Raw genomic sequence first — 18,978 nt, 5'->3', positions numbered from 1 at the left:
TACTAGTACTACTATTTTAAACCATGTTCCTTGGTGATTTATAAATAGAAGTAAATTGCTATATATATATATATATATATATATATATATATATATATATATATATATATACACGTCTAATTATAATAGTCTTAATAACTTAATAACATTTAAAGGCTTAACTAGGTTAATTAGGTTAACTTGGCAGGTTAGACAAGTTATGACAAGTTATTGTATGATGATGTCGGTTCTATAGACTATCAAAAAATATATAGTTTAAAGGGGCTAATAATTTTGACCTTAAAATGGGTTTTTAAAAATTAAAAACTGCTTTTATTCTAGTCGAAATAAAACAAATAAGACTTTCTCCAGAAAAAAAATACTATCAGACATACTGTGAAAATTTCCTTTCTCTGTTAAACATCATTTGGGAAATATTTAAAAAAGGGGAAAAAAACAAAAGGCTGCTAATAATTCTGACTTCAACTATATATATATATATATATATATATATATATATATATATATATATATATATATATATATATATATATATATATATATATATATATAATATTCATTAGTTTTTTTTAAAGAAAATAAATGAAAGCTTCTGACACTTTTGCTAGGAGTTATCATGTTTTAATCCAGTTTTTATAGTGCATTTTTTTTAGCTTTTCAACCATTATTGGCAGAGAACCTACTACCTACTGCGCCACCAATAATAATAATAAAATAATTAATGAGCCATACCAATAGTGTAAAGTATATCATGTAACATACAAAATTGAATGACGTTTTGAATTGAGCATTTAAAATTGAGTTTATCAGCCAAAAACTTCCAACAAAATAATATCAGTGACTGTGGAATGATAGGGAAAAACGAACATACAATTTGTGCGTAATTGCTATAAAAAGGTTAATTAATATTAATTAGATAATATTGTCATCTGATCCGGCCGGGTCCCTTTATTAACTTGTGGTAACAGAAGCAACAAATGCTAATAAAGTATAGGCTACCTGCTACCTATCACGTATACAAAGGAGGGAAAGCTTCAAACGGGGATTAATTTGCACTCTGCGCGACCGAGTCTCACCCCGGTGTCTTCATAGCGTCAACCGGGGCTTCACGTGCGGGTTCTGGCTGTTTCTTTCTGACTCTGGAATCGAGTCGTGAGGCTCACGCACGCGTCACTCCCACCACCCAAGCCACCGATAACCGGAAGCGACTATCATCCGTGATATTTGGGAAGACGAGCGACAGCTGAGAGCGCCTTTCAATGGATAAAAACATCGCCGCGTCTCCTCAGCCTGTTTGACAACAAGCCGCCTTTTACTGGAAGGAAAAACACAATAGAAGGAACAAACGGGGGGAAAACGTTATTGGAAATCATCGCCATCCAGGCTCGAACCTGACAGGCATTGCTATGGTAAGTCAAGATCAATTGAGAAACGTCTAGAAAGGCCTGGTATATAAAATTCCTATTTCTGCTTTCTAACTATTTACATACAATAACAAGGGCCTGGATTGTAAACATATTACTGTGAAACTGTTATAAACAAGCCTTTAAAAAAAAAAAGTGTTCAGTTGGTCTAAAGACAGTTGGTGATTAGGACTTAATGTCCAAATGGAGAATATGAAGATGCATTCATTTAAAGGTCACCCTCTGGCTGCTCTACATCAAGCAGAATGGGATTATGATCAAATCACGTAAAACCCAATCAGTAATCGTATTCTTATAAAGAGAAACTGAGGCATATGTTTGCGCTGTAATTGGGATGATCCAGACACATATAAGGCGTTTAAACAGGATTTGGATTGCTGGTATTATCGCATATCATGGCTTTTACACGGGATTTGTCAGTGTACCGGACAGATGTTTGGGTTTCTGTCCGCCGGTTGCCTATGGAGATGATGTTGGTGCTGAATTTGGCTGATCTGCCAAAATTAGGGAGATGTTTCTTGAACGGAGGGCTGTTGTCGACTGTTTATGGCTTAATAAGATAATCCCTCTTGTTTTGAGAATTTCACAAGACGTTGGCATTTCCTCCCAGCACATTAATTACATTGATAATGATTGTCATTGAAAAGAGGAGCAAACGCGACCCCCTCTTTCCCTCGCATTTCCACACCCACCCACCGTCGCACACGAGAAGGAGATGAAAAACACAATCCGAGGACACCAATAGGTGACAGTTCGCGGTGGTAATTTGAACCTTTATACCCCCGAAACGCGTTTACATCGTAGACATTTTTGGTCAGTGAAAAAAGGCACGCCCAGAGACGTTTTCTCTGTCGCCTAGACACCGTTTAACCCTTTGGGTGGGCTTCTCGTTACGTGGAATTACATCAATCTCGGTTTCTCAGTCGGTGTCGTCAGGGCTGGAAATGTAGAGCTGCTGTAGCCCCGGGCGATGTTTTTTGACACAAAACTCTGGAAATTGCCGTGTAAATGGTGTCATGGTCGGAGTTCGTTGTGTTTTGGGTGGACCTCGAGCTTGCGGAATGGAAATAAACGGAGACGTCAACATGGCGACAGCTGCTTCGCCCCTGCGCTCGAGATGAATACTCATCTATAAAGGTAGGGCCTTCAAACTCACCTTGGGCTTCTGTTAGCACTCAAGACAGAAATAAACATTGTGATGTACACCATCCTTCCATTAGATCATCTATATTTGTTTTTATGTAGGCCCTCAGATGTTTGACTTGTTGAACTATTTACTACTTAAGAAGAAAATGCTAGAATTAACGGTTGTTCGTTTTGAAAGTTGACTTGGGGAAGTTGTTTACAGTTAGCATTTTTTAGACGTTTTATTATTATTATCATCTTCATCACAAAAATATATAAAAAAAAAATCAGAGGAATAGCTTGTACCTTAATAGACCCCATAAACATTTTGGTTTGCGTTTTAATGCCTTTATAATTCCCAGAAGAAATTTGCTATGACTTGGTACCGTGAATCGCCTGTATTAAATACGTAATCGTCAACGTGTTTGGAAAACTGTCATTGAGAGAAGTACGCGAATATGATGACGACGTTGGAGGAAGCGCGTGGCGGATGACCTGAGCTGAGCCCAGGCGGAAGCGCGCGCACCTGCGTTTCAGCACCATGGAGAGCAGCTGTCGGGAATCCTTCATTATCCACGACGAAGCGGAACAATTTTATCGCACATTTGAGGAAAAAGTGTCAAATTTATGATTAGAAATCAAAGTCAGAGTCTATGCAACCGGTCTCGTTAGTAAATGTAAAGTGTTGGCGTTTTGGTTGAGTATGTCAGATGTTTGGAAAGATGTATATGTATAAAAGATAAAATATAAGATAAAATAATCTAAACATAAAGATTTAGTGAAAACCAATATTGTGAAATGGTTTAACTATACAAAAATAGCAGTTTTCTTTTCTAATATGTTTAAAACTATTTTATGAGGCGCTAATATGATATCACATGACCCTTCAGGAGTCCTTCTAATAAGATAATTTGTTGTTCTTCATTATCAATGTTGAAAACAGCTGTGCTGCTTAATATTTATTCAGAAAATATGATCTACTGCAATTCAAATGGCATACAGTTGAAATCAGCATTATTAGCCCCCCCTTTGATTTTTTAAAATTTTTTTTTAAATATTTCCCAAATGATGTTTAACAGAGCAGGGAAATTTTCACAGTATGTCTTATTTGTTTTATTGTTGCTAGAATGAAAGCAGTTATTAATTAAAAAAAAAAACATTTTAAGGTCAAAATTATTTGCCCCTTTAAGCTATACATTTTTTTTCTGAAAGCCTGCAGAACATACCATCTTTATACAATAACTTGCCTAATTACCCTAACCTGCCAAGTTAACCTAATTAACCCAGTTAAGCCTTTAAATGTCACTTTAAGCTGTATAGAAGTGACTTGAAAAAATATCTAGTCAAATAATATTTACTGTCATCATGGCAAAGATAAAATAAATCAGTTATTAGAAATGCGTTATTAAAACTATTATGTTTAGAAATGTGTTGTAACAATCTTCTCCCAGTTAAACAGAAATTGGGGAAAAATAAACAGGGGGGCTAATAATTCAGGGGGGCTTATAATTCTGACTTCAACTGTAGGTAAACGTGCCTGCTTTTAATAGAAGTGAATGTATTACATTCAAAAATGACAGTAAAACATTTAAAATGTTACAACAGATTGTCCTTCAGTTTAATGCTACTCTTTTCTGTAATGCTGTTACTTTATGCTTTTTAGATAATCTTGAATAATGTTTTGACAATTATTTGAACATTTATAGTTTTAATTTTAGTTTAGATTATAGAGAATCATTGTTAGTTAATGAATAGTGCTCACGATTAATCGAATCAAAAATAAATGTTTATATCTGTGTGTACTGTCTACATTTATTATGTATACGCTCAAACAGAGAAACAAAAGTATACAAAACAATTTCGTAACATAGATATTTAAATTTATATATAATTTATGTCTAATACAATAGAACATATTTTTGTCAAAACAAACTTTTATTTTGGATGCGGTTAATCAATTTTTCCCCACCAACATAATTAACTGATTCTCAATAATAACAATAATTAGGGATGCACGATATTGGAAAAATCTGACATTACGATATTTTGTTTTGCTGCGATTTATATTGCGATATAAATTTTATTTCATTAGAATTGAAAAGCTCTATTTGGAAAGATTTCATTCATTTAGATAGATCAGAATGATGAAGTATTTTGCATAAATTATAACAAAAGACAAGCATATATAAATACAACAGAGCAAAGAGAAAAGTGAAATAAAGAGTGCTTTATGGTTTTCTGGAGAGTCTAACAGTATTCAGGTACAGAAATTGAACAATCAAACATAAAAATAAAATGGTCATTATTGTATAAATTATTTTAAAACAATAATATTTACTACTATCTTGATCATTTTCATTAATCTAATTCTGCGATGTGACTTTTGCGGATACACACACTGCAATATCGATGCTCAAACAATATATTGTGCAGCCCTAATAATAATAATAATAATAATAATAATAATAATAATAATAATAATAATAATAATAATAATTATTATTATTATTATTATTATAATAACAATAATAATAATAATAACAATAATAAAAATACAATTCAGCTGTACTGTTTCCAAAACTTTGACACTGTATCACCTATGATGTGTGACGCAGTGTGAAGGCTTCCTTCCTTCCTTCCTTCCTTCCTTCCCTCACATCTGTCAGAATTCATATACATGCAGTCTTTATAACACATGCAGTGTCTAAATATGTAAACATGACTGTCATGGTTTGAGGAGAAGTGTTGAAGGCAAATGCTGACACACTTTGGCTGCCTAGTGTTGGCCTGCAATATTTTAATCCACCTTCTCAGTGACATACTGTCAAGACCTTTCAATATCCACCAAATATAACATGAAGTAGCACGCGGTGTCAACTGAGGTGACCGATTTTACACTGATAGTCTTTGCTAGTCATGAATATCTAAGCAGACCTTGACAATGGTACACTGTAAAAACAATTATTGATCCCTACTTATTTTTTTAGTTGAATCAAATGAATATTTTTACTCATCTAAACTTACTTCAGTTAAACTGACCAAAAATATTGCATTAAACCCGATTAACTTAAAGTAGCATAAAAACCGTTGTCTTTACTTTGTTCATATAATCTTTTTTTAAAGTGTATTATTTATCATGACGATGACCACATGTTGCTGAAGTTAACAAACTGTATCATGATACTAAAAGAGAGTGTATGTTTTTTGGTGGATCATCAAAATGAGTAGTGGTATTTTGATTTTTACATAGTGCACACCTCGGAGTGCTCAATATTTACCTAAATTGTGCTTAGATCCCCCACCTCTTCTCTGTTTTGCCTCTGGAGACAGGTGCGCGGTAGGGCAGGGCTGGGAGTAATGGCACTCCAGAGGGTTGGCTCATTTTTGGAGGGGGTTGAATAAGTGGATCATTGGATAAATGCTTTGATGGGTGGATGCATGGATGAGGGAGTTGTTTTTTTACCTCTGTCCTCAGAGGGAACAGGCTGAACTGGTTGGGTGATGGAGAGGGTGAGAGAGAAAGAAACAGCTCACTGCGCTCACTAACAGACCCACATGCACACAAACAATTGCTGCCGAATATTAGTCACAGTTGCGAACTGAAATCTAGCCCAGAGCGTGCAGGAATATTTTGTCTGGAAAACATTGTTAGTGTGAGTATTGCAGAGAAGAAGTCTACTTGACAAGTCAAACTTAGTTAAAAAGCCTCACTGTACCATGACACCAAGTCTTGAACTATACTTTAACTTTAGTTATTGACCTTATTCTGTGATGCGAAGGTAAGTAAACTTGTTTTTTTTCTTGTTTTTCTCTCTCATTTGCCTTTGAGAGAAATGACAAGGAATAATAAACTTCAGAAATGGTGAAAAAACGGTTGTTCTACAAACAAGTGTTCATTATAAACGACACAGTATTTAACTGTAATATGAACTGTATTTTACTGTAGGACATTTATGCAGTATGTTACTGTATTTTAATGTTACATTGTGAAAATTACTGTATTTTTTTAAAAGTAAAGATATTCAATATTGTAAATACATACAAAGGAAGGTAAATGTACTGTAAATGTAAATACGGTATTTTTACTGCAATTGATTTACAGTAAGTTACTGGCAAACTGAACTTTAATATGAACTGAATTTTACTGTAGAACAGTTATGCAGTATGTTACTGTATTTTAAAGTTGCATTGTGAAAATTACTGTATTTTTACAGTAAAGATATACAATGCTGTAAATACATACAAAGGTAAATAGTTCTGTAAATGTAAATACATTATTTAGCTGTAATTGATTTACAGTAAGTTACTTGCAAACGGAACTGTAATATGAACTATATTTTACTGTAGAACAGTTATGCAGTATTTTACTGTATTTTAATGTTGCATTGTGAAAATTACAGTTTTATAAAGTAGAGATATTCAATACTGTAAATACAGACAAAGGAAGGTAACTTTACTATAAATATAAATACAGTATTTTTACTGCAATTGATTTACAGTAAGTTACTGGCAAACTGAACTTTAATATGAACTGAATTTTAATGTAGGACATTTATGCAGTATGAGACTGTATTTTAAAGTTGCATTGTGAAAATTACTGTATATTTTAAAGCAAAGATATTCAATACTGTAAATACATACAAAGGAAGGTAAATGTACTGTAAATGTAAATACGGTATTTTTACTGCAATTGATTTACAGTAAGTTACTGGCAAACTGAACTTTAATATGAACTGAATTTTACTGTAGGAGAGTTATGCAGTATGTTACTGTATTTTAAAGTTGCATTGTGAAAATTACTGTATTTTTACAGTAAAGATATACAATGCTGTAAATACATACAAAGGTAAATAGTTCTGTAAATGTAAATACAGTATTTTGCTGTAATTGATTTACAGTAAGTTACTTGCAAACTGAACTGTAATATGAACTATATTTTACTGTAGAACAGTTATGCAGTATTTTACTGTATTTTAATGTTGCATTGGGAAAATTACAATTTTTTTAAAGTAGAGATATTTAATACTGTAAATACAGACAAAGGAAGGTAAATTTACTATAAATATAAATACAGTATTTTTACTGCAATTGACTTACAGTAAGTTACTGGCAAACTGAACTGTAATATGAACTGAATTTTACTGTAGGACAGTTACGCGAAATGTTACTGTATTTTAAAGCTCCATTGTGAAAATTACTGTATATTTTACAGTAAAGATATACAATACTGTAAATACATACAAAGGAAGGTAAATGGTGTTGTAAATGTAAATACAGGGTTTTTGTTGTATTTGATTTACGGTAAGTTACTGGCGAACTCCTGCCAGTAAGTTACTGTAGATTTTACAGGAAATTGTTAACAGTGAACATAAAAAGTAGAATCACACAATAAGAAAGTATAAGTATGCAACATCAAGCAGCAAAGCGAGCAGTTTTTAACGTCTAGAAATCAATGGAAGTGAATGAAACTAGAGGTCTTGAGCCAAAAAGATTAAAAAAGTTATCATCTGATACTGTTCCGGAAAAATTTAAGTATCACTAATGCCAGTATTCTTAGCTATTTTTATTTATTTAATCTAGAACTCATACAGTAATCTGCCCATTTTTCCTGGTGTTTTATTTTATTATAGATTTCCATTTTAGTTGCCTAACATTGCTCACTTTTTCACGTCTAGAAATCAATGGAAATGAATGAGACTGGAAGTCTTGAGCCAAAAAGATTCAAATGGCAGCTCCAGCTCATACGTGAAGAATAAGGTCAATATGGAGAATTTTAACTTTATATGAATCAATAACCTATCAAAACCCTTTTGGCCATGAGCAACACTTCTGAAATCATTCAACCGGTGAAAGTAATCCACGATATACTGCCTATAATTATATTTTTGATGGGTCCGATGATGAAAACACTGAAAGTAAGCAGTTATCATCCAGTACTATTACGGGCAAATTTATGTATCACTAATGTCAGTATTCTTAGCTAATGTTTGTTTATTTAATCTAGAACTCATACAGGTATCTGCCTATTATAGATTTCCATTTTAGTTGCATAACATTCTCATTTTTTTACATCTAAAAATCAAGGGAATGAGACAGAGAATCTTAAGCCAAAAAAAAACTCCACTAGTTGTGCCGGCTCAAACGTGAAGAATAAGGTCAACACAGAGATTTTTAACTTTATATGAACCGATAACCTATCAAAACCCTTTTAGCCATGTGCAACATGTCTGAAATCTTTCAACCGGTGAAAGTAATCCATAATATACTGCCCGATAATTTTAGTTTTTAAATGGGATAATGAAAACACTACAAAAATAAAAGTTATCATCCAATACCATTATGGTCAAATTTACATATCACTAATGTCAGTATTCTTAATAAGTGTTTATTGATTTACTCTAGAATGCATACAGTAATCTGTACGTACGATTTTTCCTTTGTAATTTTTTGGGAGATTTTAGTTAGATGTTAGTTGCTATTTTAGTCTGGTAGTTATTTGTGAAATGATTGTGTTTTTGTCTTTATTCATTGAAGATATAATCTATGCTGGTGATTATGCAGGTTATAAGTTTTTTAGTACCACCAATTTTCAGTTTTTAATTGGTGAAACATGTTCAATTTGACTTGTACGATGCCTTTCCACTTGGATGAGGCCTAAGAGTTTTGCATCGTAGGTGGTTTGGAGCAGTGTCAACTCTTGCTTGCGTGAAAGAAATCCTACTTGTAGAACATGGTAGAAACTACTGTTTCATAATGAATAATACACTTGTACGGTTTATTTTCCAGTTCTGGGTTGCAGCTGGAATGGCATTTTCTGCGTAAAACATATGCTGAAGAGTTGGCGGTTCATTCCACTGTGGTGACCTCTGATAAATCAGAGACTAAGCCAAAGGAAAATTAAAGAATGAATGTTTGTTATTGTCATTATTATTATGTATTTATCTATTAAAAATACTGTATCTATTCTTTTAAAAGCTGTACTGTAGTGTAGTTTCTGTTTGATTCATAGCAGATTTATTTTTTATTAATGATATTGTCAGAATCATTGTTTTGAAACCATTAAGAAACTTAAAGAACCATGAAGAAGATTGTTTTGAATCTTCCAGTTTGAATTGCAGAGTTGCCATGTTAAAGATGTATAAATCTGGATTTTTGTAGAGGATGGCGGGATTGATTTTGACAATCCATTTTTGACTGCCGGATGCATGCTCAGGTGTCACTCACAAGAATCCAGTCATGAGTTTGGGATTTTAGTGTGAGTTAGTTTGTGACAGATGCTGTGTGTTAAAGCTTGATATAAAATATAGATGTAGGTATGTGGGAAATTAGCCAGTTAGCTGTCATTATAAAACAATATTTGATCAAGAAATTTTGTGATATATTACAGTTGTAGTAGCCATATAGGAAAATCTAGGATTGCTTCTACTATTATATACTGTTGAAATCAGAATTTTTAGCCCTTCTGAATTATTAGCCCCCCTGTATATTTATATTCAACGGAAAGAAGATTTTTGCAAGACATTCCTAAACATAATAGTTTTAATAATAACTGATTTCTTTTATCGTTGCTACGATGACAGTGCGTAATATTTTACTAGATACTAGTGCAATTTAAAGGCTTAGTTAGGTTAATTAGGCCAGTTAGAGTAATTAGGCAAGTCATTGTATGACGGAGTTTTGTTTTGTAGACGATAGAAAAAAATTGCTCAAGGCGGCTAATAATATTGACCCTAAAATGGTTTTAAAAAATCTGCATTTATTCTAGCCAAAATAAAGCAAATAAGACTTTCTCCAGAAAAAAATATATTATAGGAAATATTGTCAAAAATTCCTTGCACTGTTAAACATCATTTGGGAAATATTTGAATGGTGACTTCTTAAACTATTTTTATAAGAAGTCTCTTTTGCTCACCAAACCTGCATTTACCTGTTTTAAACACTAAATAGTGATATTGTAGTATTTAATTACAGTTTTGCAGTGTCACATAATCCTTGAGAATTCATTTAAATGTATAGCTTTGTAGTCAAGACAAATTTTTAAATGCAAATCTTTGATCACTAGTAAATAGTAAAAATAATTACCATCCTTTTCATCACTTTAATTCAATAAAATATAAACTTCTTTCAAAAAAAGGCACAAACTGGTATTGTATCTATTTAATGATTTTTATAATATTTTATTTAACATTTATAAGATAATTAACAAAACAGTGCAATACCATTAAGAAACGAAAAAATTGTACAGAATAATTGACAATACCAGAATTTTTTTTACTTGAATATATATATATATATATATATATATATATATATATATATATATATATATATATATAAATATAAATATATATATATATATATATATATATATATATATATATATATATATATATATATATATATATATATATATATATATATATATAATCAGACATACTGTGAAAATGTCCTTGCTCTGTTAAACATCATTTGGGAAATATATATAAAAAAAAATATATATATACATGTATATCCTAAGGGGGGCTAATAATTATGACTTCAACTGTATACCTCTCTATTTTTTGAGACAGTGAATCTCAAAGGGAACAGGGGTTTATTGAAGTCATGGAACTCCTGCATCTGTAGATGATTTGCTTCTAGAAAACACCCTGGTGCTCAAAGGTCTGGCCACAGAACCCAGGGCATCACGCCAGACTGGCTATTTATGCTTGGTGACCCGCAGGCATTTCTGCTCTACTGTAACATACAGAACTGGTACAAACATACACTTCTAAACCATACATACACAAACACAAGCTGCATATAGTGGCACTGCATGAATACTAACAGCCTCTTCGTTAGTAGTACTAGAAGACAACTACCATTAGGTTCTGGCAGTTAATGACCATTCATTCAGAACCTGTTGTGTTATATGGATTGTAAACACTTTTGTTGAACTCATTTGGCTGCATTAATTCCATTTATTTTACAGCAGAATTTATAGGGGACAAAACTACTTAACCCATAATGCTGTACAGAAACATTCACTGTGCAGAATATCGCAGCAAGCAGTACATACAAAATGAAATCGATATTTACAAATTGTGTTATTCCAACGCTATCTCATGGCAATTCAAACCTTTTTGATTTAGTGGCTAATTCGTATGAATTTATATGATTGAATGCGTATAATTTGGTACAATTTACTCATCACCCAGTGACAGTTGGGGTTAGGGGTGGGGTTAGGTGCCACGTCTCCTTTTTAAAATCGTACATTTTCGAACGACTGAACTCGTACGAATTCGTACGAATTAGCCACTAAACTGACAAAACGTAAATTACTTATGTTTCCTCGTGAGATCAGGCTGGTTATTCACTAATTGTTTTTCTAATATTTTTCAATTAATGTAGACGAATTACAGGTTTGTGAACATTCAGGATGCGTGTGCAGCGAGATTGCAGAAAAAAAACAGTAGTGCTAGCATTTACAGTAAGCGAATGACATTTGATGCGGTACAAAGTTTGTTGTCATCTTAGAGATAAGTTATATTGATTGCATATTATAAATATTATTTACATAATGCTTTCAGCATATTATAACAGCTTGTCACCCAGTGATAAGCACAGTTATTTGGCAAAATTAACGTTAAAGTAAGCGGCGTTCATCTGACAGGTGCATTTGTGATAGCACCCTCCCAATGGATAATGGATAAGACGAAATGGCCAGACATCCAGCCCCAAATACAACTATCTCATTGAAACTCTAAGTGATTTTACAAGAGTTAAAGGCCTACAAGTCTTTGGATGCCTACAATTTTGTTCTGTGTGGTCATGTGCAAGAAATAATGTTCCATGATTACCAGATTTAAAACTTTGTAGTGCTAAAAACCAAGGTTCTGCCTAGCCAAAGACCAGGAAAGAAGACGGAGCTATACAAAGCCTGGGTAATCATCAACAAGCAAAACAACTGCATTCTGACAGCGAACTGCACCTGTACGGCAGAGTATGTGAACTTAGATTTTTGCATTTCATTCTTTGCATTCAGTGTCTGCAGTTTAATTCACCATATTTAACTGTTTTTGCTGAAATCATTGCTGCAATCAAAAACGAGTAATGTGTATGATTCAGCATAGCGTGAACTTACCTGATATAACATGAGAACTGCAGAGTCGAGCATTTTTAATTAGGTCCTCAATCCATTCGGCTCTTCTTATGGCTGTTAGGCAAAGACGTCTGCGGTTGGCATTAAAAGCAGTGTGGTGCACGGTAAAATGTAAGTTTTCAATTTGTGGACTTTCGATTTTGGCATCCTACCGCACAACACGACATGTTTGCTATTGCAACTGGTCTTTTTTGCAACCAGTATGCGCGGTTGAACCCGTGTGACTTCATGTGTGATGTTGATAATTTCGCTATATCGAATTGATTTCTTTCTCAACTCATTTTAAAACATAATAGTTTTAACAAATCATTTCTAATAGCTAATTTATTTTCCCATGATGACAGAACCTAATAATTTACTAGTTATTTAACAAGATGCTAGTATTCAGCTTAAAGTGCAATTTAAAGGCTTATCTAATTAATTAGGGTAACTAGGTAAGTTTGGTTAATAAGGCAAGTCATTGACCAACATTGATTTTGTTCTGTAATTAATAATATTGAAATTTAATTAGTTTTAACTAATTTTAAACTAGTTTTTATTCCAGTCAAACTAAAAGAAAAAATACTTTCTCCAAAAGAAAACTATAAGAGGAAATACTTAAAAATGTTCTTTCTTAGTTAAACATAGTTTAGGAGATATTGAAAAAAAGAATTAAAATTGCACAGGAGGGCGACTAAATTTGTCTTCAACTGTACATATACACGTGTGTGCAGATTTTGGAGCTACTTCTGCAAAATTTGTGCTTTTAATCTTGTGATTAATTTGTGTTAATCACAATACCTTGTGGGATTACAGTTCTTTCCTTCATTAAACCCATTATTTGCAGCCTTAATTGTTTGCAGTCTTGTGCCGTATAGTCTTTTTATCTGAGTTTCATATAATTGTTGATTGTACCCTTAATAACCCATTGATGGCTGAATTGGTCGAGCATTTTGTCTTTTCAGTGATATCTGACTCCATTTTAATATGAGAAGGTTTTTATTTAAATGTTATTTATAGAATTTAGAAAAATGTTTGGACAATATTTGTTAATTAAATATAGATACCCGTTTTGATCATTCAAATGAACTTAATGTCATTTACATGTTACACAGGATAGTAGACAGAGGTCATTGACAAATATTGAAAGAGAGCCTCCATACTTTTGGTTTTCTTCAAAAGCACTTTATTTAGTCCCCATAGATCTGTGTACTGTAGAATGTAAGTAATACTATCACCTGTCAGTAATCATAAGCACTACTATTCAACTAATATTACAATAAAGTTAGGTAAAACACTCCAAGGCTGCCTACGCTCCACCTAAACCAGGGGTGTCAAACTCAGTTCTTGGAGAGCTGCAGCTCTGCATAGTTTAGTTCCAACCCTAATCAAACTCACCTGATCAAACTAATTAAGTCCTTCAGGCTTGTTTTAACCTACGGGTAAGTGTATTGAAACAGAGCTGGAACTAAACTGTGCAGTACTGCGGCCTCCAGTAACTGAGTTTGATTCCCCTGAACTAAACTGAACTTTAATCCAGTGCTAACCCTTTAGTGCAGTTCAGAATTCAAATATGACAGTATATTCGTCAGCTAAACATGTATCATGCCATATACAGAATCAATAAGAAGATAATCAATACAAGACATCAGCTTACTAAAGACAAATCTGTAAAAGATGCATATCTGACTTCAGAATGAATCTTCTTCAAATCAAAGTTTGTAATGTTAGGATTTACTTTCATAACTTGAATTGAATTGAATTTTTATTTGACAGATTTTAGACAGGCTGTACAAAAATCTCATACATTTTGAAATAAAAACTGTTAAGGATAAAACACCTGTTGAACTCTACATCCTTACACACACACACACACACACACACACACACACACACACACACACACACACACACACACAGATACAGATAGACAATCACTACCTAGCCCCTCATCCTACGCCTTCGTGTGCTTTCACCCACTGGAGGGGGTAGGCGGGTCTGTAACAAGCGCTCTTCAGCTGCAGGCCGAATGGCTGCTCGCCCTCATCGGACTAAATCCACATCCCCTGTTCCTATCCCCTGTTGCGATGTTATGTCTATGTGTTTATGTGCTTGACTGCTGGTGCTTTTTTTTCTCCCTGATCTCACACTGCCCTTATTCAAGAGGGAGTTCTTTTCGCCTCTCTCTCCGGAGATGTATCTTACTTCCTTTTTCTGAATGCTACCTCCCGTTGACCTGTCTTCCCCTGAAACATGATGTTTGTGTACACTCTCAGAAATAAAGGTACGCGATCTGTCACTGGGGTGGTACCTTTTCAAAAGGTACACGCTTGTACTTAAAGGGTTCATATTGGTACCTCAAAAGTATGTAATAGCACCTAAACATTTTAAGAGGAACACTTTTGTACTTTTTAGGTACTAATATGCACTCTTGAGGTATTAATATGGACCTTTTAGGAACAAAATTGTACCTTTCAGAAAGGTACCACCCCAGTGACCGCTTGTGTATTTTTATTTCTGAAAATGTACATGATGTCTTATTTTCAGAGTGTGTGGGGAAAATAGTGAGAAGGAACTACTGTAATGCAAGTAGTTTAAAATCTTCCCTAGTGTCTCCAGTTTTATGCTGATTACCATGTAAATTAATGAACATTGGTTATTTCACATCTTAAACCACTACAGACACTTAATTCATACAAATGAAAAGCTTCCACCATAATGATTGGTCTCCTCTAGCAGACTCTGTGTATTGAACGTGTGATTTTTCTTCCATCAGCTCCCAGAGTGACCGGAGATTAGCTGGTGCAGCTACCAGAGCAGGATGTCAATATGGCTGCTCAGCTGCTCGTTCCACCCGGACCTGACAGCTTCCGGCCCTTCTTGCCCGAGTCTCTCGCCGCTATCGAGCAACGCATCGCAGAGGAGGCGGCCCAGCGGCCCAAAGGCGAGAGACGGCCTGATGACGACGACGAAAACGGGCCCAAACCCAACAGCGATTTGGAGGCGGGAAAATCCCTGCCGTTCATCTACGGAGATGTTCCGCCACACATGCTGTCCGTCCCGCTGGAGGACCTGGACACCTACTACAGCAACCAAAAAGTATGTGACTGAGGATTTTTAGAAGGGGAAAATATCCCAGGGTGTTGTTTGGTTTAAATTTAGAATTTAGTCAGGAGGATTACCTGAAGGGAATGAACTTCTAATGTTAATTCTGTCATCATGTTGAACAGGAAAGAAGATATTTTGAACAATGTTGGTAGCCATTAGCTGTGTTACTATCCAAAGATGCAAGAAAAAATGCACAAAAGCATGCACATCAATCTAAAGTGGGTGCTTAAACAAACAACAAGAAGTACAAAAAAATTACATAAAGGCAGCAACACCAAAGCTCCAAAAATATAAATTTATTAACGTAAAAAAAGGCTACCACAAAGCATGTGACGCTTCGAGCACACCGGCTCCTCATCAGACAATGTTGATCACAGCGTGTTACTCTTTATAGTCCTCTGAATCACATGATCTCACACATTATCTCACGGAGAAAGTAAAATTAGCAATAATGAATTGAACAAAGGAGCGGCACAGTAGTTCAGTGGTTAGCACTGTCGGCTCACAGCAAGAAAGTTGCTGGTTCGAGTCCCGGCTGGATCAGTTGGCATATCTGTGTGGAGCTTGCATGTTCTCTCCGTGTTGGTTTCCTCCACAGTCAAAACACATGCGCTATAGGTGAATTGAACTAAATTGGCTGTAGTGTATGTGTGTTAATGAGAGTGTATGGGTGTTTCCCAGTACTGGGTTGCAGCGGGAAGGGCATCCGCTGCGTAAAGCATATGACGGAATAGTTGGTGGTTCATTCCGCTGTGGCGACCCCTGATGAATACAGGGACTAAGCTGAAGGAAAATGAATGAATAAATTGAACACAACTTAGATATTCATAAATAAAATACAGAATAACAACACAATAACAGATCCTATAAACTGAACCCTAGGTAAAGAAAATAAACACCTTTACCCAAAAACCTTTGCGTTTTAAACCTTTAGCTTTACTTTAAAAAACTTTAATTAAATCAAACACACCTAGTTAAATATTAAAGGAATGGATCAATATCAAAATCCTTATTTAATCCTCTTGGAGACAATGGCTGCGTCCGAATATGCCTACTACTCAGTAGGTACTGCATTTGAATTTAAATGTACTACTCGGGCGACACAGTGGCACAGTAGGTAATGCTGACGCCTCACAGCAAGAAGGTCGCTGGTTCGGGCCTCGGCTGGGTCAGTTGGCTTTTCTGTGTGGAGTTTGTATGTTCTCCCTGCGTTCGCGTGGGTTTCCTCCGGGTGTTCCGGTTTCCCCCACATTCCAAAGACATGCCAACAGGTGAATTGGGTAGGCTAAATTGTCCGTAGTGTGTGATTGTGAATGAGTGTGTATGGATGTTTCCCAGAGATGGGTTGCAGCTGGAAGGGCATCCGCTGCGTAAAACATGTGGTGGATAAGTTAGCGGTTCATTCCGCTGTGGTGACCCCGGATTAATAAAGGGACTAAGCCGAAAAGAAGATGAATGAATGAAGGAATGTACTATATTTGGCTGTTAGAAAAGTATGTTCTATACAGTATGGATGTGAGCAGTATGATTGGAACTCGGACGTTCTACATCCACCATTTTTTCATGGTCACGTGACCTACCTGCGTCAGTTGCGTCGCTTCACTCCCATTCATGAATTCTCTTGTGGTGCATCATGAGTTTGCGTAGTGTCCATTGGATGCGCACTTCCGAACAACGCCGGAAGTAGTAGGTCATCCGGGTACTTCTCCCATACTACTCGGCTCGCATACTGTTTTTAGCATACTGTATAATATGGAAGTATGCGATTTCGGATGCAACCTATGAGCAATAAGGTGCAATAAGGTCCAAGACATATTTGGTGCGATTTGTTGCCATTTTCAGACCAGCACATTTCACATTTTTGCGCCACGTTGTTTAAATAGTAAATCTATTTGAGCCACTTTGTGGACTCATGTGCTTTAAACACCTACACATTGCTTAATACACACAGGATGTACAGCAATATGAAAATATCTTTACATATGAAAAAGAGTAAATGGATTAAAATGTAAAAAAAAAAATTATTTTCTACATTAATATTAAAACCACTGCCTCCAGGCATCTCGCGGGGCTTTTTTCAGTTTTTCATGACAATTTCCATGTGTATAATGTTATTATTATTAGCAGTATTATTTATTATATGCATATTTATATTTGTTTTAATAAAACAAGTTTAAATTTGTTTTGGAGATGTATGCTTCACCATATGGGGCATAAGAATAGGACGTGTGTTTGGATGTAACTTTTTTGACCACACTTTGTTATTATTGTTCATTTATTCGTTTACTGGAAATTAAAAGTGAATTTAGAAATAGTTTTGAAACAAATCTTTGTGCTTAACAAACTAAATTAAATATGTAGACTAATGGATGTCTTCAGTGGACTGCGTACAACACCATTTCCCTATGCACGAAAGTGAAAAAGTAAAGTAAAGAGTAAAAGTAAAGTAAAGAGAAAGTAAAGAGGCCGAATGGAGGAGGCTCATTCTTTATCCCATGCTGCAGATGGTCTGTTTAACTGTTTTCTCGATAGTGAAGCGTTCAGTTTTTTTACTCACAAAGTCCACCATGTAAATAGCAAATGCGCCATGGCGCGACCCAACTTTCTCTCCAAAGGGAATGGGAGATGAGACTCTGATTGGTTTAATGCACGTTATACTCAAAACACACCCATAGCTCATTGTTATAAAATAAGCACAATCCTGTTAGACCATGCGCCGGGGCGCAAAGTATATTTTTCATCCTTAAAATAGCAAAAGTGGATTCGGACAAGCTTAATGCTTTTGCGCCCTGCGGTTTAGACTTTGCACCTAGATCGTTAAATTAGAGCCTAGTGTCTAAAGTGAAAATCCAAAAGGCTTCACGTTGTAAAAACAATTTATCCAGATCTCCCTCGCAAATTAGATTTGTGCACAAAACTGGAATATCACATAAAATACTTGCAAATAAAGCACCATTTGCATCAAAAGTCAAAGAGAACTAAATCGTCACTTCCTGATAAACTGGCGCCAAATATCATTCATTCATTCATTTTCTTTTCGGCTTAGTCCCTTTATTAAGCACCAAATATCAATAAGAACAATCTAATTGAAGCCACTGTGGGCCTTTTTTCTTAAATAATAAATTACTCAGAAGACAAAGATGCAACGCATTAAATGTGAACTGGCTTTTGTAGATTAAAGTTAATAATGCAGAACCACTT

General features: G+C 34.7%; 1 protein-coding gene across 1 annotated transcript in view; it reads left to right on the top strand.

Moving 5' to 3' along the window:
* Positions 1–1,229: 1,229 nt before the first annotated feature.
* scn1lab (sodium channel, voltage-gated, type I like, alpha b) overlaps positions 1,230–18,978 on the top strand; it is a 76,675-nt gene continuing 58,926 nt past the window's right edge. The window contains exons 1-2 of the mRNA XM_056459565.1: positions 1,230–1,409; positions 15,446–15,768. Coding sequence (XP_056315540.1) covers positions 15,499–15,768 — 270 coding nt within the window. The 5' untranslated portion in view covers positions 1,230–1,409; positions 15,446–15,498. The remainder of the gene's footprint in view (positions 1,410–15,445; positions 15,769–18,978) is intronic.

Source organism: Danio aesculapii, chromosome 6, assembly GCF_903798145.1.
Source record: "Danio aesculapii chromosome 6, fDanAes4.1, whole genome shotgun sequence".
Lineage (NCBI taxonomy): Eukaryota > Metazoa > Chordata > Actinopteri > Cypriniformes > Danionidae > Danio > Danio aesculapii.
This window is presented reverse-complemented; position numbering and strand designations above follow the sequence as displayed.